General features: G+C 25.7%; 1 protein-coding gene across 4 annotated transcripts in view; it reads right to left on the bottom strand.

The window, feature by feature from the left end:
* Positions 1-23,544, bottom strand: part of LOC107446208 (ribosomal protein S6 kinase alpha-5) — a 144,198-nt gene that overhangs the window by 6,301 nt on the left and 114,353 nt on the right. For 2 of the 4 annotated variants that reach the window (XM_043041792.3, XM_043041796.3), the window contains exons 2-13: positions 18,779-18,847; positions 17,437-17,655; positions 15,261-15,376; positions 13,897-14,007; positions 11,608-11,691; positions 11,426-11,529; positions 9,152-9,302; positions 6,848-7,012; positions 5,977-6,090; positions 5,814-5,890; positions 3,112-3,256; positions 1,011-1,181 (exon numbers count right to left, since the gene is read on the bottom strand). In XM_043041792.3, coding sequence (XP_042897726.1) covers positions 1,011-1,181; positions 3,112-3,256; positions 5,814-5,890; positions 5,977-6,090; positions 6,848-7,012; positions 9,152-9,302; positions 11,426-11,529; positions 11,608-11,691; positions 13,897-14,007; positions 15,261-15,376; positions 17,437-17,655; positions 18,779-18,847 — 1,526 coding nt within the window. Of the gene's footprint in view, positions 1-1,010; positions 1,182-3,111; positions 3,257-5,813; positions 5,891-5,976; positions 6,091-6,847; positions 7,013-9,151; positions 9,303-11,425; positions 11,530-11,607; positions 11,692-13,896; positions 14,008-15,260; positions 15,377-17,436; positions 17,656-18,778; positions 18,848-19,708; positions 19,780-20,048; positions 20,226-23,544 lie in introns of those variants that run through there. The other 2 variants (XM_043041793.3, XM_043041797.3) reach the window with 2 other exon arrangements.

The following is a 23,544-nucleotide window of genomic DNA, read 5'->3' as shown; positions in this document are numbered from 1 at the left end:
CATACTTTAATAATGCTATGATAAATGAAATAGTTTAGTATAGCTGAAATATCATGGTTAAATATCCCTTAGATTACGCTTTGAGTGGTCACCATGTTTTAAAAGACCAAAATAAGAAAACTAAATTCCCTGTATTTTCCCAGTTTGTAAAAAAAAATTCAAATTTCCCTGCATTTTCCCTGTTATTTTAGGTGATTTTTAAATTCCCTGTATTTTCCAGGTTTTCCCTGTGGAGTGGCAACTCTGATTATATATATATATATATATATATATATATATATATATATAATAAATGAAAAGCCAATAAATATATAGCAAAGAAACCTATTAAATAAAGTTTTTGATAATTTGAAGACAATAACAAATGAATTGAAATACTCATATATGTCAACAATCATATTCTAGAATAAAAACAAATAATATTCATATTGCATACATAATAAAACAGAATTGCATTAAGAGATGGGGTACAGAGAGAGCAACTTTTAGACATTTGTCGTGCTCTCTTGAAGGTTTCGTGTTTTATGACTTCCGGAGCTGGTACCCCCTGACAACGTCAGCTTCGGTTGTCATTTTTATATTCTTCATTATTTTCATTGTTTTCTTCTTTAAAATTTTCTATTGATTTCAATTTTCTTATGGAATTTCTGCTACATTGAGCAACTTTCCTTTGGAATTGTAGTATTTAACTGTTTTATACATGATTTTTTTTATTTCTCTTTTTATTACTGTTTTTTAGACAAAATAAAATTTCCTGATTACTCCTATTTTCTTTGTTCTTCCTGACCTATGGGAGCCGTGGTTAATGTTTAATTTTATTCAAATGGTTCATAAGGTTCACACATTCGGAAATGTTAACTTTCTTAAGTATCTGAAGGAAAAATTTTAAGTAATACCGATCCATTTTATTTTCTCTATGAAAAAGAAACAGCACAGTCATACAAATGGCACCTTTAATATATTGTTAGAAAATGCTTAAGAGTGTTGGGAAATGTTAAAAAAATTCTTACCTCTGGTTTCAGATCACGATGAACAACTTTACTTTTGTGCATAAAATTCACAGCAGAAACAAGATGACGGAATATTCTAGAAGCCTCTTTCTCAGTAAATCTAGTTTTCTTTCGTATCCTTTCCAATAGTTCTCCACCTTTCAGCAATTCCAAAACAATGTAAGTGTAATGCTAAAATTAAAACAGAATCAAAAATAAATATGTGCAAAACAGTGATTTTACAAAATTAATGAATAATTTGTGATACAAAATTATAGATAAAATAAATAGAAAAAATAAAAAGTTTCACTATTCTGCAATAATGAGTGTTAAAAATATCATTATTTAAATATTTTAATGAGAAAAAAGAAAAATTCGATTGAATAAAGCAACACTTAATTAAAGCACAAGGTAAAAAATAAAAAAGTCAATAACTCAATCATTGAAGAAATTAAACAGCTAGGAGTTATCTTTGATACAAGACAAAAAAGATATGAAACAAAACAGTCAATACCTTTCTAAAATAAACTGTGTGAAGGGAAACGTATACTATTAACTTAAATTCCTATCATTTAATTGTCTTAATGTTAACACAATTAAATGATAAATAATGTTCATTATTTATCGGTAAATCACCCACACTGAGGTAGATTACAGGCAATTCTTATCTTAATTTAAAGGTGTCAAAAGCTTTGAAACAAACAAATTTAAACTATAATTGGCATTGAAAGAAATTTCAATAATGGGTAAAAACGCAATATCTAATAACTTTCAGAAAGCCTACTATACATAAATTTAGAATCATTTTCAAGGTAAAAAATACTTTAAGAATAAATAGTTCCATAAAATTTTTTGTATCTTCAGTTTAAGTACTTTTTAGTTACCATCTACCCTTTCTCTCAAGCAACAAAAACTAAAAAAGTATTGCTCACTTGGAAATTATTATTAAGCTCATCAAATCTTAAAGTGATCAGCACAAGTCACTAAACAAAATGCAAGAAAATAATGTACCAACATGTGAATTTTTAGTAATTCTAAGTAATTAATTTTCAGCAATTAATAGTAGGAATGTAATGAACAATTGGCAAAGTATTTTTATGAAGAGTACTTTTCGACAAAGTTTTTCTGGGGGGAATTTAAAAAGATTTCATAAAAAATAATGTAAAATAGTATTTTCTACTATACATTATAAGAATTAGTTTTTACGCATATTTATCAAGATCTAAAACTTGTTAATTTATGGTCTGAAAGACGAATCGAAAAGCGAAGAATTGAAATTTGATTACTTTATACTGAACCTTAAATTTTGTACTATTGATTTTTTTAATTATATTCCGGCAAGTCTATTTCAACAATTTTCTCTAAACCTTTTTTTTTAATATTGAGAACTTTTTTTTATTTGTTTGGTTTTGGGGGTTTTTCAGTTTTACTTACAGAGCAGCATTTTAATGGAATGTTTCTTATAGACTTTATTCTTTTGTTGTCATTTTTTCCTGAACAGGTAAGACATAACAGGTAACCTAGCAAAATGGGATTCTCAAAGTTGAAGTTACATTTCAGAACCAAGAATAATTTCTTCACAGACTCACCTTTGCTTTTTTATTAACTTTTCCTTTTATCAGTTTTTTTATTATTTTTAATGAATCATTTTAATGAATAATAATGAATATAATGAATTATTTCTAATGGTCACTTTTTCCTAAAGGTAGAAAAAGTTTAATTGATATATTTAAAGTTTAAATTTTTCGTTTAAAAATTAAAAACAATTTTTGTTTTGTACTGACATTAATTATGCAATATTAGCATTTATTCTGATAGATAGCCATCAAAAAATATTGATAATTTTTATTTTAAAAAAAAGTACTAATTATATGAAATTGAAACAAAAGTATAATATTTCTTAAAAAAATATGAGACTTTACAACTATATTGTATCACGGAGAAAAACTATTTTCTTTAGCTTAAAACATGATATAATTATCAGTTTTATAAAAAATATTTTTAATAATCAGGGAATATAAACCAACAATACGAGTTAAAATAAACTATAATCAATAAATACTAAGTAATAATCTAAACACTAAGTATTAAAGATCTACTAGGTGGTCAAAAAATACACTACCTCATCACAGAGGACTTCATGAAATTTCACAATATTAGGATGGCCTTGACATGTTTGCAGATTAAGTATTTCTCTCGAACAATCAATGCTCGAATGGATTATTTTCACAGCATATTCAATCTTAGTTTTCTTATCAATACACACCCTTAAAGATAAAAGGAATGAAATTTTATTGACAAAATAATACTTTATAAGAAAAGTTTCTTCAAATACATTGTTATACATAAACAAGTATCCGAAGAGAAATAATGTATAAAAAACATTTACATATTCCTTAAAATTACATAAATATGTTACACTTAATATAAAAAATACAGAGGAAAACATTATAGAATTTAACAAAATCAAACTCGCCAAATATACATTCAGTGAAACCTCTGAACAGCCCTATGAAAATGAATGAATAACAAATTCATTCATAGTTACTATTCATTCAACATTAAAAAAATCTTAACTCACTTTCTGAGAAATTTAAAGATGAATAAATTGCCTCACACATAATAAATTTAAGAAGCCTCACACGTAATAAATTTAAGAAGTCTAAGTACATACAATGAACAATTCCTTTTTTCTAGATTTTGTTTTTAATTTTTCTTAATTTGTATTAATATTTCTTTGTTTTACTAATCTGTCCTACTATATGAATCTGAGACATGGCACTACAATAAAAATAGCATATTTATTATTAATTATTTAAGAAAAATATTCCATATTAAGTGGTTCCATAAAGTTTGTAATGCACGAATTCATAGAAAAGCAGAACAGAAATGGATTGATCTAGAAATCAAAAAACTTAGATGGAAATGGATCGGTCTTGTTCTATGCCAACCAGAAAATTTTATTAAATAAAATAAGTTTTTGATTGAAAGCCTCAGGGCAATAGGAAAAGAGGAGATGTAAAAATCTTGGAGCAGGAAGATTGTAAACTAATTGAAAATCGGAAAGTCATGGGGAGAGGCAAAATATCTGTCCACAAGTAGAGTGAGATGGAAATCTATGATAGAAGCCCTATGTGCCAATTCAGAGTGAAGAGAAATATGCTTGTATGTAATATTTCTGTTTCACCATAATGATAATTGGCCATTATTGTTTTTATTTATTTTAAACATAAAAAGAGTTCTTAGGAAGAAATGCTTTTTATTCTTCTCTTGGTTGCAAAGACAAGAGATTAATGCAAAATAAAATCAGGCGCCCTTTACCACATGAATCTCAATCAGTATGTAAAGAAAGGATTGTAATAATCATTAGTAAAGGAAGAAATAATATTCCTATATCTCTCACAAAATCTTATAATTCCTTAAAAAAAATAAGCAAATATTAAAAAGCAAATATTATTATCATATAATTTTTCATGATTAATGGATAACTAAATTAATAAATTTGTAAATTAAATTTGTAATGAATGGGTAAATTGATGAATTATAGATTCATGATCTATGAATAGTTAAAAAAAAGTGTTAAAATAGGGAAGATATGGTTCCAAAAGTTGAATAAGAAAATTGACCGAATTATTTATAGTGATATTTTTTTATTTTTTGATGTACTGCCATATCTTTGTAGATTCCCCTTGTCGAAGTTTATATTTCAAAAAAGAAATTCAGGCCATATATCACAACAAAAACAATTTTGTTAGTTTCTTTCGAACATGATTTCACTTAGGTTCAACATCTTCCAAAAAATAACACAAATTTATTTGCTCTTAATGTTCCAGCTTGAATTAATGAAACAAAATTTTTAAAGTTTCCTGAAAACATGAAAGGAACTTGCAATGAAATTTGCAAAAGTAAAATTCGAGAATATGAATAAAATTATAATGAATGCAACATATTCAGCAATTCAAGTGATCACTGCAATTGTATAGTCTGACGAAATATATCACATAATAGAGATTTACATTTTTATCCATTAGCTAATAAAGATTTAAGTAACAAAGAATATGCACCAAATATATCTTAAAAACTAAAATAACTTAAAAACTTTTCACGTATTTAATTTAATATTACACTAATAATGTAATGGAAAAGCTGAGATGAAAGCTCATAATGACATTTTTGTATTAATCAATTTCTTAAGGAAAGATATTTTACTTTTATTTTACTATGGAAAATTAAGTTATTTTGACAAGTTTTTAAATTTCATAAATCTCAGTGAAAGAAGGTACTAATAAATGAATTAACATTAGAAAACCTGACTCTCTGTAACAAATAAAACTGCCAAAATAATAACTGGCAGAAGAAATAAAACTGCAAGTAAATGTTATGACGCAAACAGTTTTAATGACTTTAGGGATTAATAAATTTAGCCATAGATTTGAAGATAAGAAATGAAGGCAAATCATAATCTTTATTTCCTATTTTCATACTTAAAAAATTCAAAGCTGTATTTACTCAACTATTTAATTTAAATGAATATTCTCAATTTATTTCATAGATAGGTAGGCAAAAAAAAATAGCAAATCTAAGCTTTTAAGTAAGAAAATTTATAAATGAACAGCAAAATATTCAAATGTTGTACTCATTATAAAGCAAACTCAATATAAATAAAATGCTGTTAAGGTAAGTTATTATAATTGTAGAAAATAGAAACTTTTAGTAGAAAACAAAGGTTAAGTTACAGCTAAAATATAAATATACATTTTAGCTTTTACTACAATAATAATGCTTGAGAATATTTCATATTTGATTGAATTTCATTTAACTCACCTGCAGACGGAAAAACTTCCATCTCCGAGCATACTTCTTTCCAGGAGGATTTCATACTTCTTATGAAAAGGGGAGTTCTATTAAGAAAAAAATTAAGAAATCATTCCTACCCTTGATCTCAAATAAAAAATTAAACAATTTATCATTTGTTTAACTCAAGTACCGGAAATCTTTCAGAAAACCGTCTTGCTGTATCTGGTTCATCAGGTGATCCAACAATATCATCACTAATAGCATTTCTAGTAAAGATGACTGAAGGGGAAACATAGGAATAACCCTAAAATTAAAACAAAAAATACATTTAAAATGTTACAAATGCATGTACATTCTAAGAAAGATTTTGACATGTTTAACAAGAAATAAAAAATAAGAGCTCTAAGATTTTCTTAACTAAAAAACATTAATTTATGGAACTGAGTAGCAAACAGAAATATGTTAGAAAATTGCTGATTTTAAAATATAAACCAATTTCAATACTAAAAACAAATTACATAAAACCAAAAAACTTTAACAGATAGATAATACCTCATAAAACTTTGATAATTACAATATTTAATTTGTAAAAAAAAAAATCTACAACATTTCATTTAAAAAAATTAGAAATATAAACTAAAATCAAAAATGTTTTACTAACACAATAAAACGACTTTCCTCATTTAAAATAATTTATTTGAATGCTTATGAAACATAGATTTCTTTTTATTTCATTAAAAATTTGCACACATTAAAGAAAAAATCTGAAACTCAAAATTGTTCAAAAATATGACTATAAGAAAAATTATTAATCAATATTTTTAGGAAAACAAGTAACTAGTTCGATACTATTTAGAGTAATTGCCAGAAATTGCAACATCGATCACAAAATCAAACTTTTTTAAATTAGAATCCAATCATGTAAAATTTTAGCGAGAAAATAGCTAAAATTAAATAGCCAAGCAATTAAATAGCTAAAATTAATAGCCACTATGAGAAAATAGCAAGATGATGAATCCATTAGGTAAGAGATGAATCTCTTATGTGGCAATATAATTTACCTTAAATAAAGTGTCGTGATTTGGAGGGGGAACACCGCCAGGCGAGTATACAGCATCAACAGAAGTGAACTCCTCAGAGAAATTTCTAGTGTCAAGAGGATTTGAAATTTTAGGAACTATAGGAGCTTTCACTTTTTTCTGAACTAAATCATCCCAATCAAGACACTATTAAGTAAAGAAGATTTGTTAATGACATCAAAAATAAATAAAATAAAAAACACACAATATGAAATTTCTTTTTATGATTATGTTTTGAAATTAACAGAAAAAAGTTTAAAAATTTTATTGCTTAAAAGCACGAAAAACATTTATCAATATTTTAACTTCATAACTAAATTTTACTGTCCAGTTTATTTATTTATAAAAGTATAATTTCAATTGTTATAGAAAAAAAACTTACGCCTATGAAAGAGATGTGTAATAACAGTTAATAAAGACAAATTGCAATTAAAAACATAAAATAAGATTTTTACTTAAATTATTTTGAAGCAAAGAAATTAAGTTAAGAAGCAAAAAGAAAATAAGTTTTAAATAAAATAAAAAAAATATTTAAATAAAAATATGTGGTTGTATTACTAAGTGTTAATTTTAAATGCATTGAAACTCAGTATTTGTTTTAAAATATGTATTTAAAACTGCAGAGGTAAAAAATATTTAAAACAATAAGCATACAACAGAATCACAAGTAACATATACAAAACAATACAGAAGGTAGCAGAAACCATCCAGCACAGCAGCTGGTGATGCAGATTATTGCAGCATCTACATATTATTTTTCAGTTGAATTTTGCTTTTATTTTTAAAAAGAAAACAAATAAATGAGGAGAAGTTATTGAAACTTTGTTTAAAACATCTCTAAACTTGTTTCTAAAAAAAATTAAAACCTGAATTGAGAAAACCCCATAAAGAATAAAAAGTACAGGTTTTTTCTTCAGCTATTTGATTAAAAGGCTTAACTACATAGAGATTACACGGTCTTCTTTTTTTGGCATCATTAAATACACTTATATTGAATAAATTCAACTTATACTTGAATTAAAAGCATAATAATAGCAGTACAAGAAAATTACTTTAAATTAGTGATACAAAAATATTTATAGAAAATCAATACCTTCAGGACTTTTATTAATTTTATGCTGGTGACAACCAAAACAATATGGAAATGAATGACGAAAAACTGGTTCCTACCACGAGATTTTCAGGCCAATAAAAATGCATGAACAACAATGAAAGACTGCTACACCATCATTGGATTTTTATATATAGTAAGATATTTGCAAACTTTTCTACATGAATGTTAGATTAGATTGAATTTTTACAATAATAATCTTAGTCTGGCGGCATTATAATTGCAGACATTTATGAAGATAGAGCAGCAAATTCATTCCATAAATTTTGCTACCAAAACAATGTATACACAATGTTAAAATATACACAGCTACAAAACAAATCAAATTTTTATAATTAATGTAATTACAAAATATTAAATAAAATACATTTTTTAAAATGTTTTATACAGTTTATAAAAACAATCATCTCAAAATCTTTTAAAAAAATTATTACAAAAATACAATTGTGTTTTCTACTTAGGTGGAATGTTGTTTAAATCAAAACATTTACATTAGGCCTTAAGAAATAAAAAAGGCAAATTTATCCACATATAACAAAAGAATAAGTGAAGCTAGAAATTTTTTGAGACGTTTCATACCAGAAAAAGCACCACTTAAATAAATTTAAATTATAATAAATTAATTTTATAATATCTTATTTTATTTTTACCTGATTGAAAGAATTTTAGAGCTTTATAATTTTAACACACAACAGCACCTAATAGAAAGAATTTTAATACACAGCAAAACCTAATACTTTAAAAATAAAATTGTATTAATTTAAATGAAAGGGACTATTTTATTTACATTAACATTGAAATAATGGTTTAGTCATTACTTTAAGAATGGGAGTAAAATAAATGCTTAAATAAACTTAATCAATTAATAAATATATATTTCTTTACCTTAAAAAAGATTGATTGAAACAATTTACCTGGAAAAATTTTAATTTTATAGAAATTGGCAAAACATTTTAACTGTTTCAGTAAACATTTTATAAATTACAAAAAATCAGGTTTTGATTTAAGTTCAAATATAATTTTTGAAAGAAATTTCAATGTTTATTTACCTTAATTTGTTTTATTGTATTTCGACAAACCAACATCTCTACCACCTTAATAGATAACTCAACTGATTGTGGAAAAATGATATATGGTTGTCATGAAATACACAGGGATTACAAAATGATATATACTTTAAAAAACCTATGCTGTTTGAGTTCATCCACCCCTTGTGGACCACCACCGAGTCGTTTCTTGGGATCCTTCACAAGGACCCGCCTTAAGAAGTCTTTAGCTTCAGCTGAAAGCTTGTCTGGAATAGGAGGACCACCCCTCAATATCCTCCTAAAAAATAAATAAAAATATTTAATACACAAAAAAAAATTTCTACATAAAACAAAAAAGAAACCAAAATTTCTGACCTAATAGAACATTTAAAAAAATTTCAGACTTTAATGAAAACTATATCCAATATCCTAGAAACTGTATCTGTAGTTAAATTTTAATTAAATAAGATTAGAGTACTATATAAAATGAAACTCGAAAGACTGATAGCAAAACTGCCCATAGAAATCTTTTATTTGAAACAGTTAGTTAGTGAATCTTCCATTAAAAAACCAAATTAAAAATATAAAATGCCAGCAATTCAATTCAATCCTTATTGATCTATTGATTTAAGAGTTTGTTTTATTAGATTTTTTACAATTTGAAAAGTATCTGGCTTAAATGTTTTTCAAAAACGTATATTTTCAACATTTTTAGATATATAATAAAAAAATAAATATACTCAGAAAGAGTAGAAAAATTTTAGGAAAAAAAAAAAAGAAAACTGCAATATCTTTCTCAGATTCTCAAGCTAAATTAGCTTGGGAATTTAATTTTCCAATGCTTTACAATAGACTTAAAAGCAAATACTAACATTTTAACCTTTATAAATTGCTGTTAGTATAACAAATTTTTATTATTATTATAAATTCTTATTAAGGGGTTGACTATTTTCTTTCTAGCTTCAAAATTATTAAATTTAACAGGGCTGGAAAATCATAGTATGTTTAATAAATCGGGAGAGCTTAGTTACTTTTTTACTCGTGCAAAAAATATAAGACAGAAACTTTCATATTAATAAATGTATTATCAAAGATTAAACAAATAAAAATTGAGTACTCTACTTAAAACTCAATAGGGCTCATTTGCTAATAACTTAAATTCTTAAAAGGCTAAATCTTTAAGCATTGATCGCACTAAACTTTATATCAATAAACAATGAAAAACTTAAAAGAGTCTGGTTAAATATAGGAAAGCTATTGTATAAATTAAATCTAAGATTAGGTAACAAACTATTCTATGAAAAATACCAAAGAAAGCAAAATCTGTACAATTAAGTATTAAATCAATCATGTGACTTTTAGTGTCACGAATTCAACAAATATCTCTCAAATAAAATACAGATTTCATTAGTTCCACATACTGAAATAAAAAATTATACCATACATAATACACATAACACACATAATATACCATTCTTTGAAGAAAAAAAAGCTTAAATATTTTTTCCTTAGCTATTAATGTTTCTAAACTAGCTTTTTAATTACACTTTTAAAACTGTTTTTCTTTTCTTTGATGATTTTTAATAATTTTAAACATAGCATTCACACACCCAGACATGCCAAATTGAGAAAATGAAAAAATAGCAGACTTTTCTATGTAAAACATTCAGAAGGAAGTCTATAGTAATAAATTAAAATAAAGTTAAGAAAATTAGTAAATTACTTTTATTTACAAACATAGAAGTTTTAACGTCACATAAAAAGTCAAAAGTTTTGAATAACTTTTTGAATTTCAATGGTCTTAGATTATCATTAGAAAATTTTATAGTTTTATCTTTTTCGAAGCCCTTATGCAAAGAAATTATTCTGAATATAAATTATTAAAATAAATTGGATACTTTTTATAATTCTCTTTTCTGCCATATCTAACGACGCAAACCACATGCAAAATGCTTGCTTACCTTTTTCGAAAGAACTAATAATGAAATCACTTCATTTCACGATGCTCATTATCCATCAATAAATATTCCCTTTTTCACGAAAAATTTTCACAGCTTAAAACAATTCATACTACTAAGGTAACATTATCATTAAATCTACTCATGTTCTTAAAAATTAAATCTATCAGATTTAGATGTCGTATCACGTGGGCAGGGTTTTTTATTTCGGAATCAACATCTATAAGCAGATGATGCAAATGGATAGGAAAACAGCTAAAATTGAGCTTAATGCACAAATAAATAAAAACCAGAGATTTCAACAAAACCCAAAATATCATTTAAAAGTCCGAAGACTCCAGGCAAAATCCAGAGAGTCAGCACGTCTGCACATACCACTTCTCAGCAAAAATCCATAAAATAAACCTTTCTTTAAGCATTTAAGTAGTTTCTGCAATAGCTTACTAAAAATTACTTAACATACTTAGATATCTCAGCCTGAGTGTTCTTTTCACCTTCTACTGTGAAAGGAGAGGCACCAGTCAACAATTCAAATAACAAAACACCAACACTCCAGAAATCAGCAACCTATAAATTTAAAAATCTATAAAATATCTGGGGTTTTTAAAAATCACAACAGCAACATAAAGATGAAAATTTACTCACATAATCATGTCCGGTTGTTCCTCCTTTTATAATTTCAGGAGCCATGTATTCTATCGTTCCACAAAAGGAAAAAGTCCTTTGTTCCTATGAACAAATACAAAACATTAATATTCAAGTTGAAAACTTATATGAATACAAGATATGAATGAAATCAGATATGTATAATAGAGATACAGACAGATTCAATTTCACCTTAAATTTAATTTTAATCTGTAAACTAAATAAATCTTGATTTTTTATTTATTTATTTCTTTTGACAAAAAAATTCAACATTTTTAGGGTTAGCAAGTTACAGAATGGATATCAGTCTTTCACATTTTTGCTAAATTTTGCTGAAATCTTGTGCACCAGATGCGATTTGTTAGGGACCATGGCTACCAAGCAATTGAAATAAAAAAAATTGCCAATGACTGGCTTGCTTCAGCTAGAATTTTAAATTGATAAAATAAAATAAAATAATAATAATAACAAAAATTCTGAAATCACAAAAGTTTAAAAGATAATTCGCTCTAAAAATGCTTTTTCTTTCATTTTTTGAAAGAACATAATTTTTAAAGAACACAATAAAAACATTTTACATTTTAATCAAGTAAGACTGGGGATTTTGTTACAAATTTGGGGGAGAGGGTTAAATTTAATTTTAAAAATTAGATTTTTCAACCACCTAAATCCATAACTTTTCATGATTTTTTTTAAAAAATAGTTAAAATCATGACATTTCATGAGAAATTTCTTTCAATACTGAAATTCATGACTTTCCATAATTTTTCATGACTTTCCAGGTGTGCGGATACCTTGAATTTACTTTATTCCTCATTAAGTTGTGATGGAAAAACAATCATCAAGGGTTGAATAAAATAAATTGAAACTCAATCTAAACATTAAATATTATAATTAAAATATGTGTTTAACTACAGTATCAACAATTATGTTATTTCAACACTTGAATTATTTGTTGATTGCATATAAAAAATGCCGTAAACATGTATAATTTTTTATGCGTATATGCAATGTACCTGTATAAATGTTTAAGTAAAAATCAAAAGAAATAAAATGTATTGGATTTTTGAGAAAGAAATTCTGATAAGTATAACTAATGAATAAAATGCCAATTTAAAGTGCAACTTCGTCAAAAATGAACACTCAATGTTAGTTATGATTTTGTGATCCAAAGAAAATCCACCATTAAAATGCGAGTTCGTTTGATTAAGAGTCAGCAAAAATACTGCAATAATAGTCATAACAGAAAAATCCTAAATATGCTTGTTAAAAATTGTTTAGCGGCAAAAGTGCTTAGAACTAGCAAATTATATATAATATCCAAAAGAGAGAAAAACTTGTACTAGCAAAAATGTACAGTACAAATTAAGTAATTTATAGTATATTAAGTAATTTAAGTAAAAAACAATAACCATTTTACAAAAAGAAAGGAAAGAAAAAAACTTTAAAGGTAAAGCAAAAAAAAATAAATACACAATCCATAAATATTACGAGAAGAATTAATTTTTGGACAAAAAGGTAAGATTTCCAGATCATGCGCTAGAACAAGATTTTTCTTAAGATAAAGTATGCAATTACTTGCATATACAGCTGACACGGAGATTGAGTTATGCCTCTCAACTTTAAAACCATTTCAAGATGTTTTGTGTCACCAGAGATCATATAGACATCATGTTTTGTTTGCTATTATAGTATGTATCTAATTTGCTATAAAATATACTACAATAATAGTATTAGCAAAATATTTTATAAATATATTATTATTACTATAATAAAAAATATTTTATACATCTGATGCTGTTAAATTCTCTAGTCAAGTACAAAGTATAGTAAAAAGAAAAATGTCAAATATTTGCCTTAAAAGAATTTTCTTGTGAATCTGATTGTTCTTAAGATTTAACTGTAAATACGAAATTATATATTTGAAATAAGAAATACTTGGCCTACTGTATAAAACACATACTACTTTGATACTAAAATAGCAGCATAGCAGAAACCTAATTTGAACAATATTTTTGACACAGTATATTTGTTTGGCACAGTATATATGTTGACAACATATTTGCTTGGTTTTGATGAAAAATTTACAATTCGAAAAAAATATTTAAAAAAAGTACTATGAATGAAACATAATTCAAATTGTAATTGTAATTTTAAAATTACTTAAATGAATATAATAAACAATAAATAAGCACTGTTTGGCAACAACGAACTGCAAACAACATTCTCTCGATTGGCTATATGATATAAAAATCTAAATATTTAAATTGTCAGCAAAACTTGATGTACCTCTTCATGAGAGCGGAAATCTTTACTTAAACCGAAGTCAGTAACAACAACATGCCCATCAGAATCCAGAAGAATGTTTTCAAGTTTTATATCCCTATAAATAATGCCAAGCTGAAAACAAAAATTTAAAAAAAAACATATTAGTAACAAAGAAAAGTCTATAGATGATTAACTCATAACCCTATGTAAACAAAGTAAAATTTTTAAAAAAAATGGCAAAATTTAACAAGAGAGAAAAACATTCACTGATACTATTAAGAAAACAAACTTAAAAATTTAATAATTGAATTGCTTACATTTGCAAATTATTTCAGTAAATAAAGTAAAAAACATTATTTAAACATATATATATTTCTAAACAGCATTCTACAAGATTTCATTAGCAAATCAACTGTTGCTCAGACATAAATAAACATTATTATAACAATTTTTTAGCAAATTTCTTAATTTTGCACTATTCACATAATCAAAATGTGGCAAAAAATTGGGCTTTTTAAATTAAGAATATGAGATAGTACTAAATTCTTTTTCCATTTACATTAAATCATCATACCATCATTCACTATGGAAAAATATAATTATTAACCTTAAAGAGAAGGAAATTATGCATGGTAAATTGAACAAAAAACTAGAGAAATTTTTTTTTATTGAATGCAGTGCTTTTCCTACATTTATTTATTTTTTTCCCTTAAAAAATGTGTAATTTTGCATTTCAAGACACTGAAATTATGGAAAAATTAGAATTGACATAAATACAGTAGAACTCAGACTTACTGTAACCCATGAATAATGAGTTCTTGCTTTTAACGTCTTTTCAGTTTGGTTCCCTTTCATTTCTACATTCTACAGATCTACAACTTATTTTAACGATGCACCAATTTTGCTACAGAGAATGAATATTTTTTCAAATAAAAAAAAAGGACAAGGATAGAAAAAATTGGATGCCTCGGAATATTTGAAAAAATCATCATGCACTTTAAGATAAAATAAAGGTAAACAAAAGGCTATTTTTTATTTCTTTTCTATTAAATAAACTACTTCAGATTGCAAAATGCCTACATCTGAAATTACCCTATCCTATGCTATTATCCAGAGGTGGTTTGGTCACCCCTTTTGAAACTTTAGTAGGCATCTCAGTAACTGATCTAAAACAGGTGCCGACCACTTTTGTCTGTAAATAGAAATCACAGCTTCTCAAAATTTTAAATTTGGTTTTTAGAAAGATGAAATTTCTTAGCTGGATTTTAAAAAGGAGCGATGCAGTATCGGCTATGTTTAAATAAAAGAATTCTTAGAATAAAAAATAAGATTTCATGAAATGATTAAAATAAAGAGAAAAATAAAATTTTAAGAAATAAACTTACCTTATGTAAATGTTCTAAGGCAAGAATCACTTCAGCAACATATATCTTAGCTTGATCTTCAGTAAATTTTTCACGGTGAAACAAGTGGGTGAATAGCTCCCCTCCGCTAACATAATCTAATAAATATAAAATTAACAATGAGTAAAATTAATCTATTACAGATAAAGATTAACAAAATAAAAGAGAAAGTCTTAAAAGATTAAGATTGACAAAATAAAGGAGAAAGCCTTTTTAAAGAGAAAGAAAAGACAAAAAATATATTTCACTCGATTAATAATTTTTTATATTCCTATACTGTTGATTTTAATTCATAATTTCTTTTTATTCAATATTGTTACTTGCATGTCCATATATATATTAAACCGATGTTCCCTGAATTATAATATGAGAGAAGCTTCAATACAGAAATTCATCTGACCTCATTTAACATGCATTAATACTTAAAAGAATATAATTATTGTTTGTATCTGTTGAAACACAAGAAAATTCATGATGGGCAATTTCTACACATACAGCTCTTTCCCAAAGAAAGAAGAAAAGAAAAATGCTACAAAAATTAGCAGCCTTTAGGAAGCTCAAATTCTCTCTGTATTAAATTCAGAAGTCACTATAGTACTGTAGAAATTCCTATACTTAAATCAAAAGATAAACTAGTTTAACAATTAAAAACAAAAACAAAGCAATAAGGTTAAATCCAAACAATTAGCTGCACAAGCAGTATTATAAATTGAACTGTACATGCAAATATGAAGCACAATGTATAGCACATTAACTTATAGTAAGTTCTAAAAAATTTCTTTCAAACTAAAGATTTTAACTGCAAAAATAGTTTTTTTTTGTATTCCACTGTTATTCATTTAAACTTCTGTGCTTATTTTTGTAACAATTTTTCAAAATAAGTTTCATGATTATGAACTTATATAGTCTATCTCAAAACTACAGTCTATAAGTACTTAAGACTTCTATATTTTAAAAATAGGTAATTAACTGAATAGAAGGAAAATAAGGCAATATGCACTTGTTTAAAGGAATAAAGTTTTTCTTTTAAACCCTCTTTTCTTGTAATTTTAAACAGATGAAGTAAAATAGTAAAAAACAAGAAAAAATTTGTCATTATAAAACAAATTTATTATTAAACTTTTTAATAAAATCATTTACAATATTACAAAGAACAATTTGAATAACAGAAGAGCAATAAGGTTTTATTGTCTGCAAATTAGGTTGCCTAGATAGAAAGTAAGTCAAGTGCAGGTAGAAAACGCTTTAATTCTAGGTCAGTACCTAAGGTTGAAAGCAAAATGAAATTCCAAACAGAAGTAGAGCTTTTGAGTAGAAAAATGAGTGATTTGGTGAAAACCAAAACTTAGTAGTAATGAAATTGATTAAACTGATTTGAATCTAACCCTACCATGTATAAAGATGCATGCCTCCATTACTTTGCCTTTCTTTTTCATTGAATCATAAATTTAGTTTACAGCTTTTAATTTTTATAATTTGTGCTAAAAAATAACTTGCTTATTAAAGTGCTATCTCTCTTCTGACAATATATTAAATTTTATAAATATTTATTGCATGAATATACCAACAATAAAAATATAATAACAAATTTTTTTTAAATGCAAAGATTTCATTTTTTTTTTTTTTTTTTTTTTTTAATGATCAAAAATTTTTAATTGTACATTCCATGGCAATATTAAAATACAAAATAAAACTTAAATACACTTTCTAAAACAAAAACAAAAAAGTATAACTTAAGTATTTGAAAAATTATTTTGTGTTAAATTTTTAAAACACGAGTTTTTCCAAACACGAAAATATATATCAGTCAAGAAATGGATTTGAAGAAAAAAAAATTACTTAAAAGACAAAGTCGGTGCAGAAGAAGAGTTGCAGAAAAATAAATAAAAAAAATTTATAAAGATTTTTAGAAAAAATAATAACAACCTAACAAGTTTTTGAAAATTTCTTGCAATTTTGTAGTCTCATACAAGAAATTAAGAAAGATTTCATTAAAAAAGCAGGTGTACTGTAACCAATAAAATTATAATCTGCACAATATACTTTGTATTCTAAAAACACTTCTGTAGAAATTTTAATAATAATAATGGCAAACATAATTAAAATAAAAAAATCTAATTTTTTTCTTTAAAAATAAAAGATTCAAAAAATATATTACCCAACACCAAATGTAATTTTGCATCTGTTTGAAAAGCATAATGAAGATTGACTAAAAAAGGTGATTCTCTAATTGCTTCAAGGACTTGACGTTCTGTTTTTGCATGCTCCAACGTCTTAGGCTTGTGTACTGCATTTATTTTCTTCAATACTTTCATAGCATACAGCTTACCCGCATCGTGCCCCTTCTTCTTTCGAACCAAAAATACTTTTCCATAGGCTGAAAGAATTTTAGAATGGTTAATTAGAGAGAAAAATCATGCATAAACATGTTATAAAATTACAGGATAAAAATATGAGCTTAGGCAACAAATCTACAGGGTAGCTTTTATGAATCTGAGAATAGATTTGTAACTTATTAAAAAGGAGGATAATTTTTAAGCTAGAATATGGGCTACAGAGTCACGATGGTTTGGGAAATAGATCTTTCGAACCCTGCTCTCTGCTTGCACCGACCAAAGTGCTGCAGACAGTGTCCTCAATGATAGACGGATCATGGGTCATGATCCCCTTGTTGTCGGACTAACTGTGGAAGGTTTACGTGGTTTTTTCTCTCTATGTAACACAAAGGCAGGTTAGTTCCATCAAAAAGTACTCCATGAAGGCTAGTTTGTTTCAATGCTTGATCCTTGTTTCAATGCTTGATCCAAGAGTTATCTTTATCTTGTCTTATGGATTGAGTTCAAAATTACAAGGCTACGGAGTTGAACATTAATAGTTGCAAACTCAGAATTGGGTCAGCTGTTCAACACAGGTTTTTAAAATAAAAAATATAGGCTACAGAAAATTATAACAAAAAGCACAAATAAAATGCCTAAAAAATATAGCATTTTATAAAAATAGTTTTTATTTTAATTATCATATTTGAGCTCCCCATCCATATAAATTTTTTAGCTGGTGTTTTATTTTTATTAGTTAAGAAAATGAAAATGTTCAAAATTTTGCAACTTGTATAAATCAATAGTGAAACAAACAAGACATTTAAAAATAAAATCTTCTAATAAATTAGTTATTTTTGAGGAGGATAAAAATTAAATTGAGGAGGATAAAAATTATTTTTAGAATGGTTAAATTACAAGCTTATATACAAAATTTTTAATAACGACAAACCTTCAATATTTACAGGGACATAACATTCCAAGTTTAATTATTTTCAAAAGTTTAATTATTTTCAAAAGTTTAATTATTTTCAAAAGTTTAATTGTCGTTCCTTTCAACCCTCCTGATTATGCCTATAGTATACCTTAAATACTTATATTAATCTGATATTAAATAAACATTACATAATAAAGGTATTAATAAATATTAAGATAAAAAAAAATAACTATTTTATAAGTCCTTACCACCAGTTCCTAACAGCTTTATAAAATCAAAATCAGCAACACCAACTTTTTCCGATCCATTAAGGTTCACTGAAAAAAAAATTAACAAATATTTAAAAACAGTCTCTTTATCAATCATATTTTAAGTAAAGGAATAACATAACAGGTGCGGGAAGACAACAAAAAAGAAAATTAGGAAAAAAATTAATCAAACAAAAATTAAAAAAAGCAATATATATGAACATTAAGCGATTGAGCATTTTATAATTTAACTAACAGCTCCAGTAAAAAGAAATTAGAAGCTTCCGTTTTACTAAAAACTTAAAAAATTATTTAACAAAATTTTATTATTCAATTGTTCCTGTATAGATTTTTGAACAATTTAAGTACCTTAATATAAAACAAATATTTTTGTTTAATTAATTTTGAAAATTCAAATTTTACTGAAAAATTTATTTACAAAAATTTCTTTAAGCTTATTTAAATTTCAAAAAAATTGCAATGCAATCACAATATTAAAAAATAAATAAACAATTCAATAATCACTGAATTTTATTGCTGGAAAATTAGATTGCAAGTAATTGGGTCTCAGAAGTGAATAAGGATGTCTTAAATATAATACTAAGAGCATAAAAATTAAAGTCGATAAATTAATAATTGGAAATCACAAATAAATTGAAAGAATATTTCATATGTTTCTATATTTTCAAATTGCAAATGCGTTTCAAATGTCTAGAATAGAGAACATAAGTAATAAACTATTTAAGAAGACAAGCATTACTCATTTATAATTTCGTTAACAGCAGAATTATAATAGTTAAAATATATTTTCATCATAAAAACTTAAAAAACGCATTGATAATTGCAAACTTATATCACAGTATTCAGAAATTGATGTAGTCAAAAAACATCGTTATCATAATATAAGCAGTAATTACAAAAGTATCGTACTTTCAGCAGCCTACCCGCAAAACCAAGAAGTGCCAAATTTCGTGCACAAATCAATTCAATGCTAAATAACACACACTCGCACACGCATAAAAAAAATAAAATCAGATTATGCAGATACCTATCAATAAATATGCAAGAAACTAATTCTCAGAAAATAGATACAAATATTGACTTAAGACATTAATCGAATTAATAGTTCAGCAGCAAGATTTAAACTTTAGTAACATTAGAGCGATTGGCTGATAAAGTCATGATTAACCTGCCAACAATACAAAAAAGAGAAGAAAGGCAATATCACACACGAAGATATTTATTCTTGCGACTTAGCAAAAAAACATACTTTTTCTACCATAATCCTGAGCAGTATCCGCTAGAAGCAGCAAATTGTGGTTTTCCATATAGCAAATATGATGAGTGTGCAACCTATTATCAGTAACTAACTACAAGAATTTTACTACGATAATGTACAACCACCTGAACATATATTTAGATAAGATGCTACTTCAAGCAAGGACTATTCAAAGATAGTTTACTTCTTTGACCAATCAGAGAAGAACTGCAAATTAACCAGTTTTCCCCCACTTTAAAATGTTTGAAAAATTAACATTTCTCACTCAAGTTTAAGACATCAATACCCAATGAATAACTGAATTCCTATATTTAGCATTCAAACATGAGATGACATCTACAGATTAGGCACCGACCACATACGGAGGTAACAAAGCTGATAACATACATAAGTATGACATTACAATCAATCAAACTATTGTAACAAGCAAAAGAGTAGAATAAATAGTATTGTTAAAAGTGCACAATTGCAATAACCAGATGAATTTTTGGAAATAAGGAATTGTAAGACCAGAAACAGACTTGCCAAACAATATTCCAATTACTCAGCAACCTTAACAATTTTTATCAAGGGAAGGTAACATCATAGGAGGTCTGAGTAAAACTCATACCTTCTTTGTGTTCTATAGAATTTAAAAAATTTCCTAGGACTGGGGAAATTAAAGTAATTCGAAAGATTATTTGTTTAAACTGTCGTTTCAGAATACGAGACAATTTAAGTGAGTTTTAATACAAATTAACGAAATTTTAATTAGACCTAAAATGATATTTCAAAATTAAGGGAATCATTAAACTATGCTATAATAGGTTAAGGGGTTTAAATTATGTTAAGGAGATAACTTAAATTTAAAATAATTATTTTTTATAAGAAATATTCATTGTGGTATCATAAATAACATAACTATAAATTTCAGAACTGAATTAGAAATAGGGTTCGTGATCTTTCAAAAAAAACGTTCGCACTGATTCGATTGAAGAAATTTTACATTTTCTGTGAACTTTAAAAATGAATTGATTAAAAAGATTAATTTTATTGTAAATTTAATATATCAGAAAAATTATGTCTGTTCCAATGCAAATCGGTCAAATTGTAATTACAGCTGATACGATTTTTCAAAATTAAAGGTCTTCTGAAATATTTCAATTATACGAAAATAATGATTTGTTAAAAGAAATATTCGTTGTATTTACAACGAAACACAACTGTAAATTCAGAACTACCCAAAATTATTTTCATTCTGATTTTTTTTTTTTTTTAATTACAAGTTTTCTTCTGAAAAATGGCTGTCTATCAATAATATGTTTGTAGGAATTTCAAATTTTAATTAATAATTGAATTTTAGTAACAATAAACCTCTTATACACTATATCATTCAAGCAACAGTTTTTCAATCTTACAAAGCTTACTACTATCTCCGCTAAATAATCGAAATATAATATTTAATAAATATTTACACTTAAAAATAGGTGCAAGCTGATGGTTTAGTTACCATACAATCAAATAATTAAAGATATTAAATCTAAACGCTTGTAATTCTAAAAATTAAAAATAGTTTGATAAAATTAATGGCCAAAACAGAAGATTTAAAAAAAAATTGAATTATTCTAAAGAGTTAATTGAAAAATAAACTAGAGTTAAAGTTAGTTAACTGATATATTCAAAAACAAAAACATTCGTTACAAGTAATAAAATTCAACCATTTCCTATATGACACATAACAATTGAAATATAACAGCTGATATAAATATTCATACACGTCTAACAATTTAAAGGGTGATGGGTTCGATAACTAATAATCTAAATGAAAAAAAGAAAACAAAAATCTGCAAGATTTAAAGGAAATAATTCCAGAAGTTTATCAAGAAAATATTAGGATAATAACCAAATAGCACAAAAATTCTCAGCTGACCTTGTTTACATGACACAAATGCCCTAGAGAAAATGATCAACACTACATTGCATCACTTTAACAAAAACAAAGTGAAACTGACTTGAGTCAAGCCACAATGACCTTGTAATTTCACAACAAAAGAAGGCACACTAACTAATGCAAACAATTCATGCACGTGATCATTTTATATTTTCCTTCGAAATATCAGAAAATAATCAATATTAGTTCAATTTTCTGACGAATGTAATGGTATTTTTATGATCGTTTTAAAACCATAATTTTCAAAGAAATTAAACAAAAATTTTATTATTATTTAGAGTTACAACTAAATCAGCTACAATATTATGAAATTCTTTTTACAATCTTATTTCCAAAGAACACTGTAAATTTCCAAAAGCCAACTCTTTTGAAGTAAAAATATCATTTAAACTTCATAATTAAAAAGAACTTCGTAGAACTGGATAAGTTAAGTTTTACTAGTCAGCTTTAAGAGTTTTTTTATTCCAGATTTTAAGTGTTATTGTTCGTTTTCTTTCAAGCATTGAGATCGTCTGTGGAACATTTTTATCACTGACTAACTACTTTAATTGCATTTCAAATGTTTTGGTAAATTGATATTGTAATTAAATTTCGAGCATTTTATTTAATTTCACTTTTATTTATGTTGAGTAAAAATGTAACACTCAGATGAAATTCTATGTGAGTTGTTACTTTCGACGTAGATATTTCGATTTGACGGGAATCGTATACTCGTACTTAGAAAAATCGCGAGAAATAAAATCCAGAAAAAAAAAAGAAGAAAAAAAAACCAATTTATCTAAGGGCTTAAATTATTAAATTGTAAACTTTTATATATATATATATATATATATATATATATATATATATATATATATATATATATATATATATATATATATATATATATATATATATATATAAATCTTAATTTCATAGTTAGTTATAGTGGCTTTGGCATACAAGCAATTACTAGTACTAATGCTTCATTTATGTCCCAATAGAGTTGCATAATGAGCTATTGGCGACAGTCTGGGAAAACAAGCCTAGGGATGATCCGAAGACCTAAACAATTAGTAATAACGACATATAAATATAAGATCAATCTTCACAAACCATTAATTTATTACTAGTCTATCTTTAGAACATTTTCAAAAAGAAAATTCAACTAAAAAAAATTTAAACATCGATCAAATCATTAAATGTTTTAACACACCATGAAGGGCGTTCAAAATACTCAATAATTAAGAGCATATAAAACAATACTTGACAAAAATAAAACCTTCACGAACGCATAAACAAATTTAAAAAATATCGTCAACGTCAAAAGAACAATTTAAAAGAAAAAGAACTTGAAACTGATAAAACCATTTTATATTATCGAAACATACATTATTAAAGAAAAAAAAAATCCAAAATTTCATTTGGTGTGACAAAAAAATATATTCGCGAACGCATCCACAAACTAAAAAATATCGTGAACTTCAAAAGAACAGTTTTCAAAAGCGAATTCCAAGGACATGATACTTTTATTTATCGCCGAAATGATTGGAATAAATATTTCTCTTGAAAGGGATA

Source organism: Parasteatoda tepidariorum, chromosome 6, assembly GCF_982258835.1.
Source record: "Parasteatoda tepidariorum strain Cologne lab strain chromosome 6, Ptep-v5.0, whole genome shotgun sequence".
NCBI lineage: Eukaryota > Metazoa > Arthropoda > Arachnida > Araneae > Theridiidae > Parasteatoda > Parasteatoda tepidariorum.
This window is presented reverse-complemented; position numbering and strand designations above follow the sequence as displayed.